General features: G+C 41.1%; 1 protein-coding gene across 1 annotated transcript in view; it reads left to right on the top strand.

The window, feature by feature from the left end:
* Positions 1 to 25,529, top strand: part of LYST (lysosomal trafficking regulator) — a 125,551-nt gene that overhangs the window by 68,404 nt on the left and 31,618 nt on the right. Inside the window, exons 31-41 of the mRNA XM_034766872.1 lie at positions 1,543 to 1,619; positions 5,965 to 6,153; positions 8,734 to 8,879; positions 8,974 to 9,070; positions 9,933 to 9,994; positions 12,926 to 12,981; positions 13,775 to 13,927; positions 14,308 to 14,552; positions 16,889 to 16,955; positions 19,916 to 20,072; positions 20,461 to 20,601. Coding sequence (XP_034622763.1) covers positions 1,543 to 1,619; positions 5,965 to 6,153; positions 8,734 to 8,879; positions 8,974 to 9,070; positions 9,933 to 9,994; positions 12,926 to 12,981; positions 13,775 to 13,927; positions 14,308 to 14,552; positions 16,889 to 16,955; positions 19,916 to 20,072; positions 20,461 to 20,601 — 1,390 coding nt within the window. The remainder of the gene's footprint in view (positions 1 to 1,542; positions 1,620 to 5,964; positions 6,154 to 8,733; positions 8,880 to 8,973; positions 9,071 to 9,932; positions 9,995 to 12,925; positions 12,982 to 13,774; positions 13,928 to 14,307; positions 14,553 to 16,888; positions 16,956 to 19,915; positions 20,073 to 20,460; positions 20,602 to 25,529) is intronic.

Here is a 25,529-nt window from a genome sequence, read left to right on the forward strand (position 1 = left end):
TCTTACCCACGAAAGCTTATGCTCCCAATACTTCTGTTAGTCTCAAAGGTGCCACAGGACCCTCTGTTGCTTTTTACAGATTCAGACTAACACGGCTATCCCTCTGATTAAGGACAAGTGGCTCGATTCCCAAAGGGACTTAAGTGCCTAACTGCCACTTTCCCAAAATAATTTTTAAAAAATCACTGGCGCAGGGGGACTGGATCCTGGGTATCCCATCTTCCTGGTGTGTACTCTAACCACCAGCTACAGAGTTAGTCTCATGCTTCCTCGCTCTCTCCAGCTCAAAGATTTTTAATAAATATTTATCCACAGTGGAACAGCTTCAACAGGTGAGACGGAGGGAGCCCCACATTAGAATATCCCATAGTTCAGTGGTTAGGGCAATGACCTGAGAAGTGGCAGTCCCTGTTCAAATACCTTCTCCCCCTGAAGCAGAAGGGAGGAATTGAACCAGGGTTCTCCCATATCCCAGATAAGTACTCTAAGCACTGGGCTAAAAGTTATGAGGGAGGTCCTTCCCCATCCCCCCCCTCCCCACCCTCCAAACACACACACATTCCCCTCAGCTTCTTGCAAAAATGGTATAGATGCCTAACCCCAAGAGAGGATTTGCATCTGAGAATCCTAAGCAGAGAGAGGGACCACCTTTCTAGCCAGGACTTAAATGCCAAACTCCCTGTCAGGTGAGGCTTAGCACACACCCCTCCCCTCAGCATCTCCCATTGGCTAGCTTAGGGAGCTGCCTAGCATGCTGGCTCTTCTGTGATTCCCATTCTGAGACACCATTTCCCTCAATTCATTGTATAGGGACCCTAGGCACCAAACTCAGGCTTTGTGAATTTCATTGATTTTTCTAGGCATTTAAAAGTAAGGCGTGGGGACTTTCGGTGTTGCCACACTTAAGTTTCTCTGTGAATCTAGCCCCAGCTGCGTTGTAGCAAATTAGAACATTTGGAGATGTTAATTTTTTTTTTAACAATATAGAGACAAATCCTATTCTCACTGGAGTCGTTTCTAATTTTGCTATTGACTTCAGGGTGGGTCAGGTTCCTCTTGAGTATGTTTACTTAATGACTGGAGTACATTAGGTCCCTCCTGTCTCTAACACACAAGCTTTTGAATAGTTGCTATGAATGTACACTATATGTCCTAATATGTTACTTAGACAATATGATGTTCTGAGTTGGAAACAGGCCATATGTGAATTAAAAACAACTTTTGCTACTTAGAAGAATGGAACCAATTGATACAAATTGTTGTAAGTCATTTATGTTTTTGACTATATAACTCCTTTCCTTGTTTAAATGATAGTGTTACTGGATTGAAGGTCTGATGCTATAAGATCCTTTAAGTGAGAAGAGATGATTTCACCGAGTGAACAGACTTGGATTCTGTTGATGTCTATAGGAGCATTGATTTGTGTCTCAGTTGTAACTTTAAAAATAGTTCCGGATGTGGAACTTGCAGATGAAAAACAAAGCATAAATTTTAACTTGCTTAGTTAAACTGGAATTAATTTTTTTTTTTTTTTTATTTCAGGATCGAAAGAAGTTTGAGGCAGAAGAATGTGTGAACAAAGCTGTTTGGGAGAAGACTATGACTAATAATCAACAAAAGTAAGTAAAAGATCTATGGAAGAGTATTCTTTAGCATAGCCTGTTGCAAAATGCCACGGGCACTTTATATAAAAAATCTTTTAAAATCAATATCCATGCCTGTTTCAACATTTATTATGCTGTAATTAAGACAGCTTGATTGTAGGTAAGTGACATTCTCTGATTGCCTTCACTAATAACCAATGACATTATTTAAATGTCAGAACATTTAATCTTTTATTTGGCATAGATCTTAAAAAAAAAAAAAAAAAATTCTTTCCAATGAAAGGCTAGCTACTGTATCCATCAGGATGTTTCTCCCATTGCATGTGAACCATGCAATTAAATGTGTGGCACGTCATTGCAACCAGCTGGTTAGAACACAAAACCACTTTCTTCTTCAAATGCTGGTTCCTGTGTAAATTCCACATGTGGGGTACGCATGCACCTGAGTCCAGAGATTTTAAGAAGTAGCGTCCATTGGCCTGCACATCTCCTTGTGCTCCCAAGCAAGGCTATAAGAAGCACTGAGCGTCAACACCCTCTCAGTTCCTTCTTACTGCTGTATGGTCTGAGTTGGAATTCAGTGTCCTCTTTTGCTTCAGCCTTTCAGAAAACCAGTAACTAAGATTGTAAATAGTTATTTTTTAGCTTATTCAGTTCTCCAAACCGGGGACTCCCTTCACATGGTCTGTGACTATGCCTAGGCTCCTGGGCTTGAAAAACTGCATCTCTTGCCCCAGATCCTTCTCAGTCAGCAACAAACACCAACACTGCCAACTGAGTGGGTATCTCTCACATTTTGGTGAGGTACAGCATTTTTTGCTTGTTTCCACAGAGGATTCCCCAAGCTTGTGAGCTTTAACTTACAAAACACTTAATGGACAAGACTATGAAGCCCCTCTTCAATCTGGGCCAGAAAGACCGCCCACTCCATATATAGACCTCACCAAATGAGCAGTGCCCCTCCAAGCACATGCTTAGGAGTGGAGCTCTAAGTGTTTAAGTCCAAAGATTTTTTCCTCTAGGGCTTCCCATGAGAATAAGGGGCATTCTCATGGGCTCAAGGACCGATCCCCAGCAAGGACTGTCCATAAGAGACAAGCTCCTTCCCTGAGCCCATCGAGGTCAGATGAGCCCTTATGCACACACCCTAAGGAACTGGCTCCACACAAAAAAACACAGGATGGAGGGTAAAGTGCATAGAAAGGAGGATATATTGGTTTTGTCAGTGATATTCAGTACCAAAGCACTAGGACAGTCATCCGCTGGTCTCATCCACAAGTGCATCTCCAGACTCTGTGGTACTGACTCATCTACCCAAGGAATGCACTGGTACTCTGGATGCCAACCAGGGCACACAGGGACCTATATGGCACCAGAGGATATCTTTCTCCCTTACCCTCAGCCTCCACTGTTCTCTGGCTCAGCCCTCCTGAGGGACATTACTACACCAGTAGACTATATTACTTCAGTGTCCCGGGAACTGTCGTACTTACAACCATCCGATGGAATTGCACCAGTACTGATAGCTCCACTGTTATAACAGGAGAATTTTCAGATTTGGATGAATCCAATGAACTGGTCCCTCCTTCGTCTCCACAAAGAGAACCAAGCCCGGGTAGGCATTCCAGGATTTACGGACACTATCCTTATGAACATGACCTCCCTGGAGTCTGATGGTTTCCCATGCCATGGGATACCCCTCAAACCGTTGGTCCTGCTTCCTAACCCTATCAGGAAACATGGGATCCCTATACCAGATACCCAGGAACCATCCAGTAGTCTTTCCACTCCTCTCCCTTGCACCAATGATTAGTTCTGTTGGTGTATGAGGAGGAGGAAGATGTTGAACCAGAACCTCAGGTACTGAAGGGAATCTCCTGTTCTTCCCTGGATGAGGTGGTCTCTCCTGCCACATCCCCACTAGATGATCATAGACAATACCAGGATGTACTATGAAGAGTGGCTAGCGATCTCCAGTTATCTCTGGAGGAAGTCCAAGACCCACAACACCAACTGTTGGACGTTATGCAGCTTCAGGGCCCAAGTATGGTGTCTCTCCCAGTTAACGAGGCCATTTTGGAACCAGTGAGATTGGTCTGGTCTGGTACACCACAGAGACTTGCGTCCCCACACCTAAAAAGGCTGAGAAGTGCTATTTAGTTCTGTAAAGAGAGCTAAATTCCTGTTCTCCTACTCTGCTCCCAAACCCCTGGTTGTACAGACTGCGATGGAACATAATAGGTCTCCGTACCTAAGGACCACCCCATCAGATTGGATTTCCTGGGCTGAAAGGTCTTCTCATCTGGGGGCCTGCCATTTTGCATTGCCAATTACCAGGTCCTGCTAACTAAGTCTGACTTTAGTAACTACTCTAGGCTTGTGGCCTTTCAGAACAACTTTCCTCTGAGGACAGAGCCCAGTTCCTCTCTTTTCTAGAGGAGGACAAGTTGGTGATGAAAATGGCATCTCGATCATTCTATATTATCTGGATTTACCTAGACATCTGATCTGGCAATCAGCTCATTACAAGTTCATCTGGCAGCCATTAGTGCCTTTCTCCACCAAGTAAATGGGTGTTCTCTTTACCCTCTGACATTGTTCATGAAGGCCTCTTCAAGGCCTTTTCTCCAGTCACTAAACTGACATTATTGTGGGAGCTCAACCTTGTGCTGTCAAAGCTTACTAGACCTCAGTTTGTACCCTTAAGTGGGACATGGAACGTGTCGCTATCCACCGTGTTTCTAGTGGCTATCGCTTCGGGCAGGAGGGTTAGCACACTGGCAGCCCTCATGGTGGACATGCCCCCCCCTTATGGTATTTCACAAGGTATTTCCTTGCCTTCACCCTAAATTTTTACCCAAGGTAGTCTCCAGATTCCACCGTAAGCAGTATATTCACTATCTATTCTTTTTTCAAAACTCTGTGCTTCTCCTGAAGAGAAGAGACTTCAGTTCCTTGACATAAGGCATGCACTGGCCTCTTACCTGCAAAGAACAGAGTTCATCAGAAAGTCTCCAAGACTCTTCATCGTGATAACACGCCGATTCCATGGTCAGGCTATATCTTTTTAGATTTCTCAGCAGGTTTCTGGCTGCATGATTGAATGCTACAGATAAACTTGTATTCCACCGCCGGACAGTATAAGGACCCACTCCATGAGAGCTCAGGCCACCACAGGAGGTCCCAATGAAGGACATATGCAGAAGCAGCTACCTTGAGCTCCATACACATGTTTGCTAGACATTTATGCACTAGTCCAAGCCTCTGCTGCAGTTGTAGCAGTGGATCTGCAGTGCTGCAAGCATCTTTGTTGGCCGACTTCCTTGCACCCACCGCCACTCTGATAACTTCTTTGTCAAACTCCCATTTGTGGAATATACATAGGAACCAGCACTTGAAGTGGAGGTTACTTACTGTAACTGGAGGTTCTTCAAGATGTGTATTCCCTACGTGTATTCCACTACTCAACCTCCATCCCCTCTGCTGTGGATCTGATTAGATTTGCAATAAGAGGAGGAGCTGAGAGGGTGTCGACTTGCACTTTTTATACTCTCACTTGGGAGCATGAGATCTGCTGCGTGTGTGTGGGCCAATGGACACTGCTTGTTAAAATCTTCAGACTCAAGCGCATGGTGCACATGCGTACCCAATGTGTGGAATATAGATAGGGATCACACCTCTTGAAGAACCTCCAGCTACAGTAAGTAACCTCCATATATTTGCCTTCGCATTTGCATTTTTGAGCTTTGCAAACTCTTGTTTCTTGATACAATTTAATCTTAAATATCTTGTGATGGATTATTCAGATCTTTCCACTATTCTTCATAATATAGTTTAGTTGCTATCTCTCTCACTTTTTCTTTCCCTTTGAAAATACACATGTGGAATCTCCATCACTGAAGATTTTTGAGAGCTGATTAGACAAATACCTGTCAGGGATGGCCCAGATGATACTTAGTCCTGCCATGAGTGCAGGAGGACTAGACTAGATGACCTCTTGAGGTCCCTTGCAGTCCTATGATTCTAAGGCAGTGGTTCTCAAACTGTGGGTCAGGACCTGTTTTAATGGGGTTGCCAGGGCTGACATTAGACTTGCTGGGGCCAAACCTGAAGCCTTTGGCTTTGGCCCCCACACGGGATACGGGAGGGCTTGGGTGAACTCAGGCTTGGTTTCCCCCTCTGCTGCCTCCTCCCTCCTCTCCCCCCCCGCTGGGGTCATGTAATAATTTTTGTTGTCAGAGGGGGTCGTGGTGCAATGAAGTTTGAGAGCCCGTTCTAAGGTATTCAATACACGGTCTTCACTCAGTATGAAGTATAAAATGCCTAATGTATAATCTTGTTCATATTACTTTTTTCCCAGTCTCTCTCAGCGTCTGGATGCAAAGTCAAAAGATATTTCCAAAATAGCTGCAGACATCACCCAGGCAGTCTCTTTGTCACAGGGAATGGAAAGAAAGAAGGTGATTCAGCACATTAGAGGAATGTATAAAACAGATTTAAGTGCCAGCAGGCATTGGCAGGAACTTGTTCAGCAACTTACACACGATAGGTAAGTGGTGGCCATTTTAGATCTGTATTACTGGACTTAACTGTGGCCATTCTGTACACTTGTGATTTTTAATGTTATAAGCAATTGAAATGTATATGCTTTTTTTTTTTTTAAAACAAAATTAGATTAACGTGACTTGTACTTGCTAATGCTGCAGCTTCTAAGTTCTTATGAAATCCTAAATATTAGGACTGTCAAGCGACTAAAAAAATTGTGATTAATCGCACTGTTAATAAGAGAATACTGTTTATATAAATGTTTTGGATGATTTCCACATTTTCAAATATATTGATTTCAATTACAACACAGGATACAAAGTATACAGTGCTCAATTTATATTTATTTTTATTATAAATATTTGCACTGTAAGAATAAAAGAAATAGTATTTCTCAGTTCACTTAATACAAGTATTGTAGTGCAATCTCTTTATCATGAAAGTTGAACTTACAAATGTAGAATTATGTACAAAAAATAACTGCACTCAAAAATAAAACGTAAAACTTTAGAGCCTACAAGACCACTCAGTCCTACTTCTTGTTCAGCCAATCACTCAGAGAAACAAGTTTGTTTATATTTGCAGGAGATAATGCTGCCCGCTTCTTGTTTACGTTGTCACTTGAAAGTAAAAATAGGCGTTCACATGGCACTGTTGTAGCCAGCATCGCAAGATATTTGCGTGCCAGATGCACTGAAGATTCGTGTGTCCCTTCATGCTTCAGCCACTATTCCAGAGGATATGTGTCCATGCTGATGCTGGGTTCTGCTCAATAACAATCCAAAGCAGTGCAGACTGATGCATGTTCATTTTCATCATCTGAGTCAGATGCCACCAGCAGAAGGTTGATTTTCTTTTTTGGAGGTTCAGGTTCTGTAGTTTCCGCATCGGAGTGTTGCTGTTTTGGGACTTCTGAAAGCATGCTCCAGACCCCGTTCCAATGAGATTTTGGAAGCCACTTCAGATTCTTAAATCTTGGGTTGAGTGCTGTAGCTATCTTTAGAAATCACACATTGGTACCTTCTTTGGGATTTGTTACATCTGCCGTGAAAGTGTTCTTAAAATGAACGACATGTGCTGGGTCATCATCTGAGACTGCTATAACATGAAATATATGGCAGAATGAGAGTAAAACCATGGAGCAGGAGACCTACAATTCTCTACCAAGGTGTTCAGTCACAGATTTAATTAACGCATTATTCTTTTAATGAGCGTCGGCATGGAAGCATGTCCTCTGGAATGGTGGCATATGAATGTTTAGCATATCTGGCACGTAAATACCTCGCAATGCTGGCTACAGAAGTGCCATGCAAACACCTGTTCTCACTTTCAGGTGACATTGTAAATAAGAAGCGGGCAGCATTATCTCCTATAAATATAAACAAACTTGTTTCTCTTAGCGATAGGCTGAACAAGAAGTAGGACTGAGTGGACTTGCAGGTTCTAAAGTTTTACTTTGTTTTGTTTTTGACTGCAGTTATGTAACAAAAAAAAATCTACATTTGTAAGTTGTGCTTTCATGATAAAGAGATTGCACTATGGTACTTGTCTGAGGTGAATTGAAAAATACTATTTCTTTTGTTTGCCATCTTTACAGTGCAAATATTTGTAATAAAAATAATATAAAGTGAGTACACATTTGTATTCTGTGTTGTTGGTCAATATATTTGAAAATGTAGAAAAAAATCCAAAATATTTGATAAACAATAGAATTCCAATTGAAATTTAACAGTGCAATTAAAACTGTGATTAATCACGATTAATTTTTTAATCATGATTAATTTTTTTGAGATAATCGCGTGAGTTAACTGCGATTAATCGACGGCCCTACTAAATATATTTCCCTGTATATAAGTGGCCAATCCAATGGACAGTTGTTAGATCTTGAAATATCTATAGATTGGCCCTCTATCAAATATAATCAGTGTACGTAATGGGCGAAGGACAAGGAACAACATAAAATTATACTACATTGGAAAGGTACAGTAGTAAAAGTGAAGGGCTAATACAAAGATCTGGTTTGAGTGTTTTGCATAAACTGTATCTTCCAGCCAGTGTTTTTGCAAATGCATTAAGCCAATTCAAGAAATCTTGACTGGCAACAAAAATGCTGTATCTTGTTACTGCAGAAACAAAAGCGTACAAGATCTTTTAAAAAGGAAAGGGTCCAAACAAAGTGCAGTTTCAAACTTAAGAGTGTCCACCATGATGGTACTTCTATTTTTGGACAAGCTGTATTAGGTTGGAGTGTAGCAATTTAATTTACTAAGCACACATTATGCATCAGTACTGTTACTTATTCCCTAGATAACTTTCAAGCAGTTTGCTGACCAATCCAGCAGTACTTACTCATGAATAGTTCTATTAAAATCCATGGAACAGCCCATGAGACTAAGGGACAGCATGATCCAGTCCTCTATTTTATAGCAACATGAGTTGGACAGTGTTTCACTGTGAAATTCATGCCTGTTTGTAATGGTTATGTATTTACCAATTTTTAAAAAAATTAATTAGAATAAATGAGATCTATATAGATATAATGTTGTCATGTTGTTCTAAAATGCTAAAATACTTTCATTTTCAGAACACTCTGGTATGATCCTGTCTGTTACCCAACATCTTGGCAACTAGATCCAACAGAAGGCCCAAACAGAGAGAGGCGCCGTTTGCAGAGGTGCTATTTAACTATACCAAATAAGTACCTGCTCCGAGATAGGCAGAAACACGAAGGTAATAACACTTTTTTTAAGATTATAACTAAATTTTCACAAAAGCTAGAGTGTTAATATTTTAATCGATTTTTTTCTTTTACACTTTTCAATAGAAGTGATCAAACCCCCTTTGTCTTACCTATTTGAAGATAAAACACATTCCTCTCACTCTTCCACTGTAAAAGACAAAGCAGCAAGTGAGAATATAAGGTAAGCTTTAAATTCGGGGAAAAAAATCTTACTCAAAGGAAACTTTTATTTTTTGCCTTTGTTCATGAGGGGTGACCATGAGATGAACAATAGGGATAAGATCATACAATGTTTTCCAACAAAGAAATATTTTTATTTAAGAAGACTTAACTTGCTTCACTTGTTTGTCATAAATTAAAAACCGCAAATATAGTAGAGTGGGTGACTTGAGAGATGGTAGTGGGTTTACAGAGCTTTTCACTTCTAGGTTGCTGATTTTAAAGCCTAACAATTAGTAGAAAGTCATTACCGTCTGGGTGGTATTGGGCCTATGATCAATGCCTTTGTTGTGGTTCATTTCCAAATATCAGCATTGCAATTGAAATTTATTCGTGCTTTCAGCAGAGGCCCAGAAGTGAATGGATGTGGAGATTGAATTATATTCTCATCCCTTCATTGACTAGCTGAGTAAATCTGCACTTTCACTGCCTATACTATATGTATTCAATAGATAACTAGGTTTTAACTTTGCAGTGCTGGCAATCCAGCACCTTTCACAAGCACCACATTAGCTTAACATAAAAAAGAGCTGTTTCATGCGGAAAGCAACAAATCCTAAATTTGTAGAAGTGAATATATATTAAAAAATTTGAGCTTGATATTTCTCTCATAGTTTGAACATTCAGCTGTTTTATTCAGCTGCTCACAATTCTTAAAGAGCCGAGAGCTAGTTTTACACGTTCCTTTGGGATTTGAACACTTGGGGTCACAGAAAAAAGGAAAAATCTACTTGGTTATAGTGTATAGTATTTGAGGCTGTTAATTTTAGATATCTACTGAATTTTATGACTTGTAGTAAATGTTTCTATTTGTATATATGCAGAGTGAATCGAAGATGCATCAATGTAGCACCTTCTAGAGAGACAGCTGGTGAATTGCTGTTAGGTAAGCATAACAGTTTGAATGACTAAATATTAAAAATGTTCTTGTAAAAAGGTTAGTTTAGTTTAAAGAGCAGCGTTAATCCTTCTGTAATAGTTAGAGAAACCTTATTATAGAATCGTAGGACTGGAAGGGACCTCGAGAGGTCATCTAATCCAGTCCCCTGCACCCATAGCAGGACTAAGTACTGTATTATCTAGTATAGATCTAATTCTATTCATGTAAATGTCAGTTTGTCTGGAGTGGCTCACGACTATGAGTGCCTGTCTCAGGGCAGACTGTCAAAAAAACAGGGCAGATACCACCATTCTGGAGTATGGTCTATAATTAGATTTTACCAACACAGTAACAAATGTGAACTCTTGGATCACTTATAACAGTCTCCCCATGGATTCATGGACAATCCCCTGAGATTTTCCAGACTGTTTTGCCATCCACATAGACTGGATTTAGTGATAAATGGTCACTTACATCAAAAATAACATCATAATAATGTTGCTCCCAGTTCCAAGAGACCAGTCACTTACCCCAGATCAATTGATACTCTAGATCTTACACCAAAGACAGCCCCTGCAGCCAATCCTGTAATAAACTATTTAAAGGTTTATTAATTAGGAAAAATGTAAGAGAATTATTTACAGGTTAAAGCAAGCAAATGTATATACACAAATGAGTTGCATCTAAATCCAAAGAGTGACAGAGTTGTAGAGATCTGTCAATTCAGTGTGTCTTTCTGGGTAGACAGGATCTCTGGCTTCAGTTTGGTTTCTCTAGCCCTGTGAGTTCAGCAAAGAGATGAAAAAAAGAGTTGATGTGAAGATTTTTCATTTACCTCTTCGAGCATTCAAAGCTACAGGCCTTCTGCACCTACTTCACCATGGGTGGATGGGACAATTAACGCAGCTTTTGTCTTATAATGGCCCCATTTAAATTTTGATGGTCCTCCTGAATGGTTTCAGAGTAGCAGCCCTGTTAGTCTGTATCTGCAAAAAGAACAGGAGTACTTGTGGCACCTTAGAGACTAACAAATTTATTAGATCATAAGCTTTCGTGGACTACAGCCCACTTCTAGGTATGCATCCAAAGAAGTGGGCTGTAGCCCACAAAAGCTTATGCTCTAATAAATTTGTTAGTCTCTAAGGTGCCACAAGTGCTCCTGTTCTTTCTCCTGAATGGGTGGGGTGGGGGAATGACAATTCCTGTACCTGGGTTTGCAAGTTCAGAGCAAACATTTATGAAGTTATCAGACAAAATTTACATATTTTCTTATAGCATAGAATATCGACATTACAAGTGTGAAATGCTTGTAAATTGCTGCATGCATTAATCTGAGTCAAAACGCTAAATACGTTCTTATAAGACTATGCCTATTTTGAGCAAAACTGAGGTACAGGTGAACTAGTCTAGTCTCAGCTATGAGTTTGTCAGTTCTTGCCAAGACTGCAGGCATTAGCTAAGAGCTGGCACCAGATCTGCCAGTGTCACAGTTAACTTTAGAAAATTTAATCCATATATTAACACACAACTGATTTTCGTTCAGACATATGGTTCACATGTATCTTGGAGTATCCGAAATGTTGCTTGACTTTCCACATATTGTACAGAGGATGATGAATAGTCATAGATTACCCCACATGCAGAATATTTTATTTGCGTGTTGCTGCTTTGAGTTGCATGGCTATTGTGCACTTAATGTTTTTTTCAGTCTTAGTTAATTTACATATCTACAGCCTCTATATGAATTTTATTAACACAGACATTCCAGGGTAAATTAATCATTGGCTTATGTGATTGTAACTGCATTTATTGTGGTAGTGGTTTGTGATATACTGGAAGACAGACTAGATAATATGGGGGTCCCCTTCTGGCCTTAACTCTGACTACTGGAGTTCCTCCTGCTTACCCAACTAGTCAGTTTGGCCTTCCTTTCCTACAGTTTTCACAGTGTGCTCATTGGATTTATTAAAAAGAACAGGAGTACTTGTGGCACCTTAGAGACTAACAAATTTATTGGAGCATAAGCTTTTGTGGACTACAGCCCACTTCTTCGGATGCATATAGAGTGGAATAAATATTAATTAATTAATTGGCCTCTCAGAGTTGGTAAGACAACTCCCACCTGTTCATGCTCTGTGTGTGTGTGTATCTCCTCAATATTTATTCCACTCTATATGCATCCGAAGAAGTGGGCTGTAGTCCACGAAAGCTTATGCTCTAATAAATTTGTTAGTCTCTAAGGTGCCACAAGTACTCCTGTTCTTTTTGCGGATACAGACTAACACGGCTGCTACTCTGAAACCTGTCATTGGATTTATTGTTACTTTAAGTCATTGAATGCTTGTCAAGGATCGTATTTAGCTTCATTTCTACCAAGGTTGGGGCACATCTCTTACGAGAAGAGGCTGAGGGAACTGGGGTTATTTAGTCTGCAGAAGAGAAGAGTGTGAGGGGATTTGATAGCAGCCTTCAACTACCTGAAGGGGGGTTCCAAAGAGGATAGAGCTAGGCTGTTCTATGTGGTGGCAGATGATGCAACAAGAAGCAATGGTCTCAAGTTGCGGTGGGGGAGGTCTAGGTTGGATATTAGGAAACACTATTTCACTAGAAGGGTGGTGAAGCACTGGAATGAGTTACCTAGGGAGGTGGTGGAATCTCCATCCTTAGAGGTTTTTAAGGCCTGGCTTGACTAAGCCCTGGCTGGGATGATTTAGTTGGTGTTGGTCCTGCTTTGAGCAGGGGATTGGACTAGATGAGCTCCTGAGGTCTCTTCCAACCCTAATATTCTATGATTCTAAGTGCTGTGCTTTTTACTTACTATTCTGAACAGCATCGTTAGTGCTTTAGACATCATGTATAATCATTTTATAGATGTTAAAAGTAAAGACAAATTAGTATAGTAACAGTCACCTTTTGTATAAATATTCCTCTCTGCAGGCAAATATGGAATGTATTTCGTTGAAGACAATGCTTCTGACACAATAGAAAGTTCTGTGAGTATGAGCTGAATTTTTTCACAGATCACACATTTTTCTAAATTCTCTAAACCAGAACCAAGAATAACTTTGGTGCTTTATCATTTAAAATCACCATAATATTAATTTTTAATTTGTATATTAAGATATCTGGGAGTTTGAATTCATAGACTGTTAGACTCTATTTGTGTGTGATTATTTGAGAATTTTAAAATGCTTATCTGCCAACATTTCAGCAATAACATACAAATGCCCTGAGTAAGGCTGATAGTCTCTTTATTCTATAATGGAAGTTTTATTCCCAGTTCTACCAGTCTTTTAATATGTTGTGTTATAAAAACACCAGATTTTATTATATATTATTATGGTAGTGCCTAGGAGCCTTAATCATGGACCAGAACCCCAGAATTAGGAATCATAATATACTTCTCTATTGAAAGGTGAAACTTGTGGATAAAAAAAGATTTGTTTTTATTACCCTAAAGTGACATTTGATAGAGCTAATTCTTATGATCCCTAACAGTGTCTTGTATTGACGTAGGGGTGAAACAGATTAAAAACAAAAGATCTATTAAATAGTTTTCATTATATAAAGTCTTTGGTAAACAACTTAATTCTTTGTCTATTAGAGAAATGCAGCTTAATTTAAGATTTTCAAAAGCACAAGCCAAAGTTTAAAGTAAATTACTACACACAGAGCATTAGTTTACAGTATGCAGTATTAATAAATGGAAACTGACTGCAAATAGGGCTAATTTTAAAGGCTCCTGAGCAAAACATTTTCTGTATCAATCTACTGTATGTTCCTCAGAGTTTTCACGGGGAAACTGAACCAGCATCATTTTCTTGGACATATGAAGAAATCAAGGAAGTTCATAAGAGATGGTGGCAATTAAGAGACAATGCTGTGGAAATATTTTTAACAAATGGCAGAACTTTACTCTTAGCTTTTGACAACATAAAGGTAACAGTGTGGCATTAATGCATGGTAATATATAATATGTGTATAAAGATATTTTTTATAATTTCTTCAATACATAATGTGTATTTTCATGGAATACATTAAGAAAAACAATGGGTAGGCTTCTTTGAATTCTTAGGTACTTCTGGAAGCTGATACGAGTTAAGGGCTCAGCCAGGCTTTTTGATAGACAGGATGTGTCACAGGTACGTTCTAAAAACAAAGGACTAAACCAATTCAATATCTTAATGTTGTGACTTTTTATCACATTGTTCTGATCTCTAGAATCTTGTAAATGAGAGAATCTTACATACTGTAGGAGGAGATGTAGTTTATGACCGTTTAAATGTGTTGCTTGATTAAAACTACAATATTTTTTTTAGGTCCGTGATGATGTGTACCACAACATCTTAATGAACAGCCTGCCTAATCTTTTGGAGTATGGGAACATTACTGCTTTGACCCACCTATGGTACACAGGACAGATTACCAACTTTGAATACCTGACTCATTTAAACAAACATGCTGGCCGTTCCTTCAATGATCTCATGCAGTATCCAGTATTTCCCTTTATACTTTCTGACTACACCAGCGAAACACTGGACCTAAATGATCCATCTGTTTATAGGTAACATGAAATCTTTGAAATTACTCCTTTCCAGATAACTCATTAAACTGGTTATTTCAGTAAAATCCACTTATGATCACCCTGATAAACCAAGACTTAATTAGGAAGATTGCTAGGAAACACATCTGGTCTAATGGTATTTGAATGACCTTTAACAATAGGTAGGTGGCTCATCTAGTCAATTTGAATAGCATACCTGTTGTTACCAGCATTTATGTTCACAGTAGTTGGCAAGTCTCCCTCAATACCTGCTGTCTTACACTTCCAGATATACATTCCTTTGTCTTAAAACAAAAAACAGCCTGTAACCAAAGACCTCCTGACAATTTAGCAAAACATAACCAAAACCAGAATTATGCTATGAGCAACTTGCCAGTTACCAAAGGTAAATCTATATCAGCTAGTTGTAAACAGACTAAAAGGTGTCCACACAGGCACAATCTTAACTACATTGATTTTTTAAATGGATTTTAGTGAAGTTGGTGCAGCTCTTGTGTGTAGTGTGAAAGTCAGGCTAGGCAACTGCAAGAGGAGTAGTCCTGTTGGGTTCTGGGAGGTGGGCGGTCACAAGCCCACCCACAGCTAAAGGCTCCTCCCCAAGCCTAAGGGCAGGAACTATTGAGCTTGGGACTCAAATAAGTATTGAGGACAACAAAATAGTAAACAAGGACAGGTGTGCATGTCAAAGGGTCAGAATCAGGGAACCTGAAGAGGACACCGACCAGAGAGCCCCGGACAGCGCCCACTGCTCCTCAAAGATGTCAAGGGAGCCAGCGGAACTCTGCCTGGATATGTGAACGGAGAGAGGAACAGAAATAGGCCCCACAGTTGCAGAGCACTCCCTCAGCTAGCATCCACTCCCTGGTGTTACAGATGGCCACTTTGGCCATTGCTAGGAGGAGGTTGACGAGCAGGGGCCACGAATGGGGTGTGCATAAATTAGAAGCTGGGAGCAGAAGTGCAGCCAGAACCACAAAAGTATGTCCAGAAGAAGCTGGAAAAGGGGCTGCACACCCAAGGTAGGCCAGGATCTCCCTCATGTTGCAAAAGGGACAGACCTCTGTGATAAGGGTGAACCGCACCAGGTATGTGCCTGTGCTCACAGCTCCATGAAGGAGCTGCCAAATAATATCCCCGGAGGGCTGTGGGACCAAGGCAGAATACAGACTGGCCCACCAGGGTCATCACCCTCAACAGATGGCAATAGGTCCCGCCACTTAGTATCGAGCAAGAGGAGTGATGGAAGGCAGGTATGTTAGCCTTAGAATGAGAGAGGCCATTTTTCCTATAAACTGAGAAAGAGTTACTTCAGGTCAGATAGGGATAGCTGAGTCCAATTAAGGGCTTCCTGACACTGTTTAAAAACCCCTCCTCTGATGAGAGACTGGGAGGAGAGACGAGCTGCTGCAGGGCTAGTGGCAGCAGGGAGATAGGCTTTTCCAGGGTGAGAGGCTGCTTTCCTCCCTACAGGGGAAACAGCCAAAGCTGAGTGCCTGTTTAGGGGAAGGGTTGACACATCTGGGGCCAATAACAGGACAACACCCCACCCCACCACCCCCCCACAGCAGGGGGGCAGGGAAAGGTACCCCCCCCTTTGTTTGTGTTTTGTAAATTGGTTTTCTTTTATTAGCTGGAGGAACCCTCCGTGGTAGGGTGGCCAACTCTGACTGAAGCTATTCCAGGAGATTTTTTTCTTCCCCCAACATGTCATGTCATTTTCTTAAAATATCCTATTAAAATCTCCTGGATTGCTTTCAATAGTCACTGGGAGATTGATACCAATTCCAGAAGACTCCGGGCCAATCCTAGAGCGTTGGCAACCCTACTCCTTGGGCCTGAACTGAGGCCTACCTTGAAAATACTGATAAGAAAATACAGAGGGGGAAGATGCACACTGGCCAGAGTGGGCCTGATTTGTGGGGGAAGTATTAATTCTAGTGACAGAGGAGGTGCCTTGCCACGGTAGACAAGGCATTACTCTTAAAGGGATGCTACAAGTCAGGATTGAAGCATGTTGGTGGGGGCAGAATGGGGAGTATGCTGCCTGTTGCCTATACTGTAACTGTTCTGTAGACAAATGACTTTCATTCCTCTAGCACTAACATCAAATGGCCAATTTTAAATTAAGAATATGTATTTTTATAGTCATTTTATTTTCCTAAACTCATATGTAGAGCTTTGTTCTTAGGATTTGTCTTTGTATTTGTCCTTTTATATTTTAACTCTTCTTAATCTAATTTAGTTAAAAAGATCAGTCTTTGTATATGTTAATCTACATTTTACTGAATTTTCTAATTTCATATGAAAATAAGATGTCAACGTTTCTCCTATTACAGAAATCTAGCCAAACCCATAGCTGTACAGTCTAAAGAAAAGGAAGATCGATATGTGGATACTTACAAGGTATCTTAAACTTTCATTTCTACAATGTGTTTTATTCTGGTATCTAAAACCAAAACAATATGATGTATGTTGGGGTTTAAATTCATGACCAGCCAGATAAATACATATGAAGTTAACCAAAGAAGCTAAAGAAATAAATATATCTCTGTAAATTGCCTTGCATTTTGTCTAAAAAATTATATTGTACATCTGGGTTTTTTCTAGTATGCAACAGAACAGTTATGTTTGTCTTCAAACATCCTGGGTCATTTAAAGATTTTGTGCAGTTAGTTTAATTGATAAGTATTTCCTCATCTCCTAACATCAATCTAGTTTGAAAATAGATCTGATCATATAGAGTAGAATTAGTATTCCATTAGCGCTGCCTGCTGTTGCTACTGAGCGTTTGTTTATGGTGACTGTGACCGATTTTCCCCCCCCCCCCCCCCCCGGGTGCCACCTGGAACTGGGGTACCACTGAGCCCTCTGAACCAACAACCTGGGCTCCCTGTCACACTGTTGCTGTGACAAGCTGCAAAGTCCTCCAGCCTGCACTTACACCAGAATTCACATAGATAGGGACACACCCACCTGCAGTTACACACAGGCTCTCTAACCACCAGCTTCCCAGCCTAAGACCCCAGAGCAGAACTGTCCTGCCCTGGTCAAATCTGACGAGTATATGAGTTTAATAACTAGCCAGCCTCTCCCTCAGTGTGAAGAGAACAATGTTCACTTGTGGTAACCAAGCAGAGATTTTCCACAAGCACTCCAGTCAAAGATCACTGGTTTGGATTAAAAAATAAAATAAGTTTATTAACTACAAAAGACAGATTTTAAGTGATAACAAACAGATCAAAGCAGATTACGTAATAAATAAACAAAACACAAACTAAGTCTAAGATACTAGAAAGATAGGATACGAACTAGCAAATTCTCATCTTGGCTGATGATACAGGCAGGCTGCAGATTCTTATGGGACAAGTTGCACTTGCTTTACAGCTTGGAATCCCCAGGTCTTTCATACACAAGCTAGAAATCCGTTTAGCCTTGGTCCAGCACATCCTCCAGTTCAGTCTTTGTTCCTCAGGTGTTTCCAGGTGTCTTCCTGTGTGTGGAATGAAGAACTACAGATGATGTGACTCCCTGCCTTATATAGCTTTAGCATATGACGGGAGCCCTTTGTTTCAAAACTTGGTTACCAGACTGGTCTGTGGAAAAATACTGACATCCCAAGATGGAGTCTAGAATCATGTGGCCTGGTCACATGTCCTTGTAGAGTCATAGCAGCCATTACTTACAGGCTGTCTGGAGCATTCTCAGGAAGGCTCACCGGGTGGGGGGGAGATAAGTTTCTCCTAAGGACTGTTGTTTTCCCTAATGGCTCATTGCCCTGAATAGGCTCTTCCCAACCAGCTATCTAGACTGAAAGCATCTTGCCTAGTGGGCGTTACCCATGCGTAATTACATTTGAAGTACAGATACATAGTGTTTATAACTTCAGATATAAAAATGATACATGCAGACAAATAGGATAATCATATTCAGCAAATCATATCTTTTCCAATGACACCTCACTTGCATTATCTTGCACAAAATGCATCATAATTATGCCATAACCATATTATTATAATACTATGATGAATATGGGGTGCAGTCATAGTGACCATGTCAACAAAGGTATCTTGTTCCTGGTCTCTTCCCCCCCCCCCCCCCGGCCCAATTAAATTCCATAGCGAAAGACTTGATGGGTCTGGAAAGCATTTACACATGGGCCTTTCATTTAGATTTGCATCAAGATCTGGAGTGTGCTTTGACAAAAGTGTGTGTATGAACTTGTTTTGATTTTAAGTTTAGTGTGAAAAACCCACATTATGACACCACACTGTTCCTGGACAGCAAGAACAGTATTTATAACTAGAGCAATATATTGTGAACGTCAGGTGGTCTGTTGCTTAAAAGCTTAAGTGTGCATATGCACTGTCATTTGTGGTTGAATTGATGTTTTTAAAATGAAATTTTGATGGAAACCATCGATGTATGGCACTGTTTCCTCTTCATTCAATATTTATGTAAAATGATTTAGCAGATTGTCAGTTAGTACACTGCCATAGTGATGTCAATTCTTTATTACTAGATTGCTGTGTGGGCTCAAGCATGTAAGTGATGGGCTTTCTAGTGTAGTGAACCTGACATCCATATTTTCAGTGGCAGTTTCAAACCGATTTAGGATAAAATTCTTAGGCACCTACTGAGATTTTCAAAGATATGTATCTGCATCTCTGCCTAAATATCTTTGTAAATCTAGCCCTAAGTCCTCTTTTGAATGTAAGGTGTTGGCTCCTAAGTCACTTTGGCACTTCTGAAAATGTCTTTGATCTGATTTTTCTGCAGCTTTTGCTACAAAAACTCATATTTACTATCCCTTTAAATTTGCCACCCCTAAGAATAAGTTTTTGGCTGGAAGATTCAGGTTTGTCTCTTTCCTGAAAGTTACACCTTTTCAAAAAGGTCAAATGGCACCTGGTCCAAACTATAGAAGTTACCTATTTCTGAAAAATATTAAACCAACAGGTGCAGCTGAATTAGTCTTGAACAGAGTTAACTGCAGATGTAGAATAGGACAAACCATGGTTAGTACAATTTCCGAAAACCATGGTTAATGTTTTGAAAGGTGAAAAGCTGAAGCATTGGAAACAGTTATTGGAATGGTCTCTTCCAGAAAAATATTGTGTGGTAAAAATAAATAACTAATTACTTCAGACAGCAGCTATTTTTACAACTGGGAAAAAAAAACCCACCAGGTGAGGCCCTTACTTCTAAATGAGAGCTTAAATTCTTCAGAAATTGTCTGGGATAAAAAGCACCAGTGAAGTGCTGGAAGGATGCATCTCTTAGTATAGTATCCTAGCAACATAGCTTTTAAGTAGCATGTTGGATAAAATACAACACCCATGCTTTACCTGTTCTTCCTGTTCTAGTATTTGGAAGAGGAGTACCGCAAAGGAGCTAGAGAGGATGACCCAATGCCTCCTGTGCAGCCTTATCACTATGGATCTCATTACTCCAACAGTGGAACTGTACTTCACTTTCTAGTTAGAATGCCTCCTTTCACTAAAATGTTCTTAGCTTATCAAGGTAAGATTAATTTTGTTAAAAATGACGAATGAAAAATAAAGTGAAATTATCAAGTGTGGTAAATTTGGAAATCTGACCTACCTTGACAGTGGACCCTTTTGAGGCTTTCATAAAGAGAACCCGCAGTACGTGAACTCTTTGTGCATCTCACAAAACTCTAAATCTTCTAAAAATGTCTGTATATCTTCTGTGATCAGTTAGAAAAAAGTCTGCTCTCTATGGCTTTTAACTCTAGGTCTCACATGTAGCAATTGGGATCTAAATGTTCAGGCCTCAGCCAAGCAAAGTTGGTGAACTTGAACTTTTTGAGGTAACACAATACCGATTGTACGTTGATGTTTTTTCCTCTTGTCAAGGTAATAAACTCAGTTTTGGTTTTTCTTTGCAGATCAAAGTTTTGACATCCCAGACAGAACCTTTCATTCTACCCACACAACTTGGCGCCTCTCCTCCTATGAATCTATGACTGACGTGAAGGAGCTTATCCCAGAATTTTTCTATCTTCCAGAGTTTTTAGTTAACAGAGAAGGTATATGAGACAGTGCCAAAATGATCTCTAAAAAGGCACAAGGATTAGGCCTCTGGGTTGAAACTGATAATTCCATGTTGTGATCAGGTTTTTTCCCCCATGTTTTTTAATTGATTGTGAAGGGGAAACCTGGCAGGTCCAGATCTTGAATCTTTAGCCACAGAGGCTTCAGATTGACTCTACTGTTGCCACTTTTGTTAGTTCTGCAAGCCCAGACTTCATGCTCATGAGGTGTATTGCCATAGTATTATTGGATTTCAAGAATAAGTCATTGCGGAGAAACTAAATGGATTCTTTGCTTCGGTCTTCACGACTGAGGATGTTAGGGAGATTCCCAAACCTGAGCTGGCTTTTGTAGGTGACAAATCTAAGGAACTGTCACGGATTGAAGTGTCACGAGAGGAGGTTTTGGAATTAATTGATAAATTTAACATTAACAAGTCACCGGGACCAGATGGCATTCACCCAAGAGTTCTGAAAGAACTCAAATGGGAAGGTGCGGAACTGTTAACTAAGGTTTGTAACCTGTCCTTTAAATCAGCTTCTGTACCCAATGACTGGAAGTTAGCTAATGTAACGCCAATATTTAAAAAGGGCTCTAGAGGTGATCTCTGCAATTACAGACCGGTAAGTCTAATGTCTGTACTGGGCAAATTAGTCGAAACAATAGTTAAGAATAAAATTGTCGACACATAGAAAAACATAAACTGTTGAATAATAGTCAACATGGTTTCTGTAAAGGGAAATCGTGTTTTACTAATCTATTAGAATTCTTTGAAGGGGTCAACAAACATGTGGACAAGGGGGATCTAGTGGACATAGTGTACTTAGATTTCCAGAAAGCCTTTGACAAGGTCCCTCACCAAAGGCTCTTATGTAAATTAAGCTGCCATGGGATAAAAGGGCAGGTCCTTTCATGGATTGAGAACTGGAACAAAGGGTAGGAATTAATGGTAAATTCTTAGAATGGAGAGGGGTAACTAGTGGTGTTCCCCCAGGGTCAGTCCTCGGACCGATCCTATTCAACTTATTCATAAATGATCTGGAGAAAGGGGTAAACAGTAAGGTGGCAAAGTTTGCAGATGATACTAAACTGCTGAAGATAGTTAAGACCAAAGCAGACTGTAAAGAACTTCAAAAAGATCTCACAAAACTAAGTGATTGGGCAACAAAATGGCAAATGAAATGTAATGTGGATAAATGTAAAGTAATGCACATTGGAAAAAATAACCCCAATTATACATACAATATGATGGGGACTAATTTAGCTACAAGAAGTCAGGGAAAAGATCTTGGAGTCATTGTGGGTAGTTCTCTGAAAATGTCCACGCAGTGTACAGAGGTGGTCAAAAAAGCAAACAGGATGTTAGGAATCATTAAAAAGGGGATAGATAATAAGACTGAGAATATATTATTGCCCTTATATAAATCGATGGTATGCCCTCATCTTGAATACTACATACAGATGTGGTCTCATCTCAAAAAAGATATACCGGCACTAGAAAAGGTTCAGAAAAGGGCAACTAAAATGATTAAGGGTTTGGAACGGGTCCCATATGAGGAGAGATTAAAGAGGTTAGGACTCTTCAGTTTGGAAAAGAGGAGACTAAAGGGGGATATGATAGAGGTATGTAAAATCATGAGTGATGTGGAGAAAGTGGATAAGGAAAAGTTATTTACTTATTCCCATAACTTCATTTGATGACCCCTAGTTCTTGTATTAATAGGCAGCAGGTTTAAAACAAATAAAAGGAAGTTCTTCTTCATGCAGCGCACAGTCAACTTGTGGAACTCCTTACCTGAGGCGGTTGTGAAGGCTAGGACTATAACAGAGTTTAAAAGAGAACTGGATAAATTCATGGTAGTTAAGTCAATTAATGGCTATTAGCCAGGACGGGTAAGAAATGGTGTCCCTAGCCTCTCTCTGTCAGAGGGTGGAGATGGATGGCAGGAGAGAGATCACTTGATCATTGCCTGTTAGGTTCACTCCCTCTGGGGCACCTGGCATTGGCCACTGTCGGTAGACAGGATACTGGGCTAGATGGACCTTTGGTCTGACCCGGTACGGCCTTTCTTATGTTCTTAAGAAAACCATAAAAGTTAATCCAGACAAGGATGTTTGGTAAATGTAGAAAATTAAAATCTGTTTGTTATAACTGAAAGAGCATCTGCTCCTTTCTATTGAGGGTAATGTGCTTCTGATAAATCTGTTTACTTTTTTCAGCTAGTTACATTTTAGGAAAACAACAAGGAGTCTGGTGGCACCTTAAAGACTAACAGATTTATTTGGGCATAAGCTTTTGTGGGTAAAAACCTCACTTCTGAGGCTTATGCCCAAATAAATCTGTTAGTCTTTAAGGTGCCACCAGACTCCTTGTTGTTTTTGTGGCTACAGACTAACACGGCTACCCCCTGATACTTGTTACATTTTAGGATTTCCCCAGGAGGCTCTGACAATCTGTCAGTTGTTTTGAGAGAGTTTACTGTCTTCATGCTGTCCTCAAGGGACTAGTGGCTCGATCCAATATGGTGCTGGGTGCCAACAATGCCTAATAAAACCTTTGGGAATTGAGGGCACTCAACATCTTACAATAGCGTTCAGCACTTTGTAAGATTGAGCCTTTTGTATTGTTCATGTTTCCTTGTTAAACTTAAATTATAACTGGTGGAGTCAGGTGGTAGTGACGGGGGTGAATGTGAAAGAGCGACTGACCATCGAGAATGGAATGGAAAAGATCAGTGATGGAGGATGGTGAAGGAAGTGTTTTACTGAGTCATTAGAAGACTTCAGTGGGTATGTCTACACTACGGGATTAATCCGAATTTAGATAATTCGGATTTGAGATACAGGTTGTATAAAGTCGAAATGAGTGCGGCCACACTAGCACAGTAATTCGGTGGTGTGCGTCCAAGTACCGGGGCTAGCGTCGATTTCTGCACCGTTGCACTGTGGGTAGCAAATCCATAGCTATCCCATAGTTCCCGCAGTCTCCCGCGCCCATTGGGATTGTGGGTTAAGATCCCAGTGCCTGATGGGACAAAAAACATCGTCGCAGGTGGTTCTGGGTACAGTCTCACTTCCTCCCTCCCTCCCTCCCTCCCTGCATGAAAGCAACGGACGGCAGACAACCATTTTCGCGCCTTTTTTCCTGGGTGGGTGAACACTGCAGACTCCATACCACGGCAAGCATGGAGCCCGCTGAGGTCAAGACAGCACTCATGAATATTGCAAACACCTCGCGCGTTCTCGTGGAGTTTATGCTCAGCCAGGACCAGAAAAACGAGGAGAGGAGGCAGCGGCGGCGGCAGCATGATGAGGACATGGACACAGACACGGATACAGAATTCAGTGAAACCACAGGCCCCGGTGCTTTGGAGATCATGTTGTTAATGGGGCAGATTCTATCCATGGAACGCCGATTCTGGGCAAGGGAAACAAGCACAGACTGGTGGGACCGCATAGTGTTGCAGGTCTGGGACGATTCCCAGTGGCTGCGGAACTTTCGCATGCGTAAGGGCACTTTCATGGAACTTTGTGACTTGCTGTCCCCTGCCCTGAAACGCCAGAATACCAAGATGAGAGCAGCCCTCACAGTTGAGAAGCGCGTGGCGATAGCCCTGTGGAAGCTTGCAACGCCAGACAGCTACCGGTCAGTCGGGAATCAATTTGGAGTGGGCAAATCTACTGTGGGGGCTGCTGTGATGCAAGTAGCCAAAGCAATCACTCAGGTGCTGCTACGAAAGTTAGTGACTCTGGGAAATGTGCAGGCTATAGTGGATGGTTTTGCTGCAATGGGATTCCCTAACTGTGGTGGGGCAATAGACGGAACCCATATCCCTATCTTGGCACCGGAGCACCAAGCCACCGAGTACATAAACCGCAAGGGGTACTTTTCAATGGTGCTGCAAGCACTTGTGGATCACAAGGGACGTTTCACCAACATCAACGCGGGCTGGGCGGGAAGGGTTCATGACGCTCGCGTCTTCAGGAACACTACTCTGTTTAAAGGGCTGCAGCAAGGGACTTACTTTCCGGACCAGAAAATAACCGTTGGGGATGTTGAAATGCCTATAGTTATTCTTGGGGACCCAGCCTACCCCTTAATGCCATGGCTTATGAAGCCATACACAGGCAGCCTGGACAGGAGTCAGGAGCTGTTTAACTACAGGCTAAGCAAGTGCAGAATGGTGGTAGAATGTGCATTTGGCCGTTTAAAAGGCCGCTGGCGTTCATTATTGACTCGCTCTGACCTCAGCCAAAGAAATCTCCCCATTGTTATTTCTGCTTGCTGTGTGCTCCACAATCTCTGTGAAAGTAAGGGGGAGACCTTTATGGCGGGGTGGGAGGCTGAGGCAAATCGCCTGGCTGCTGATTACGCGCAGCCAGACACCAGGGCGATTAGAAGATCACACCATGAAGCGCTGTGCATCAGAGAAGCTTTGAAAACCAGTTTCATGGCTGGCCAGGCTACCGTGTGAAATATCTGTTTGTTTCTCCTTCCCTCCCCCTTTACTGACTGATTTTCTGTAAGGAACCCACCCTGCCCCTTCCCCCAGCTTTCTTTCAAACCAAATAAAGTCACTATCATTTAAAAATCATTTATTCTTTATTAATAGATTAGAAAAAGAGGGAGGGAACCCGGGTGGTATTTGGGAGGAGGATTGCTGGGAAGGAAAAAGCCACAAAGAAAAGGTTAAAAAAATGACAGCCTTTTGCTTGGGCTGTCTACTGGGGTGGAATGGGAAGGTGTACGGAGCCTCCCCCCCCGCGTTCTTACACGTCTGGGTGAGGAGGATACGGAACATGGGGAGGGGGGAGGGTGGAACAGGGGCTGAAGCGGCAGTCTGTTTTCCAGCAGCCGTTCCTGAACCTCCACCAGACGCCGGAGCAGCCCCAGCGTTGCATCCTTCATCCTCTGGTCTTCCTG

Source organism: Trachemys scripta, chromosome 3, assembly GCF_013100865.1.
Source record: "Trachemys scripta elegans isolate TJP31775 chromosome 3, CAS_Tse_1.0, whole genome shotgun sequence".
NCBI classification, from domain to species: domain Eukaryota; kingdom Metazoa; phylum Chordata; order Testudines; family Emydidae; genus Trachemys; species Trachemys scripta.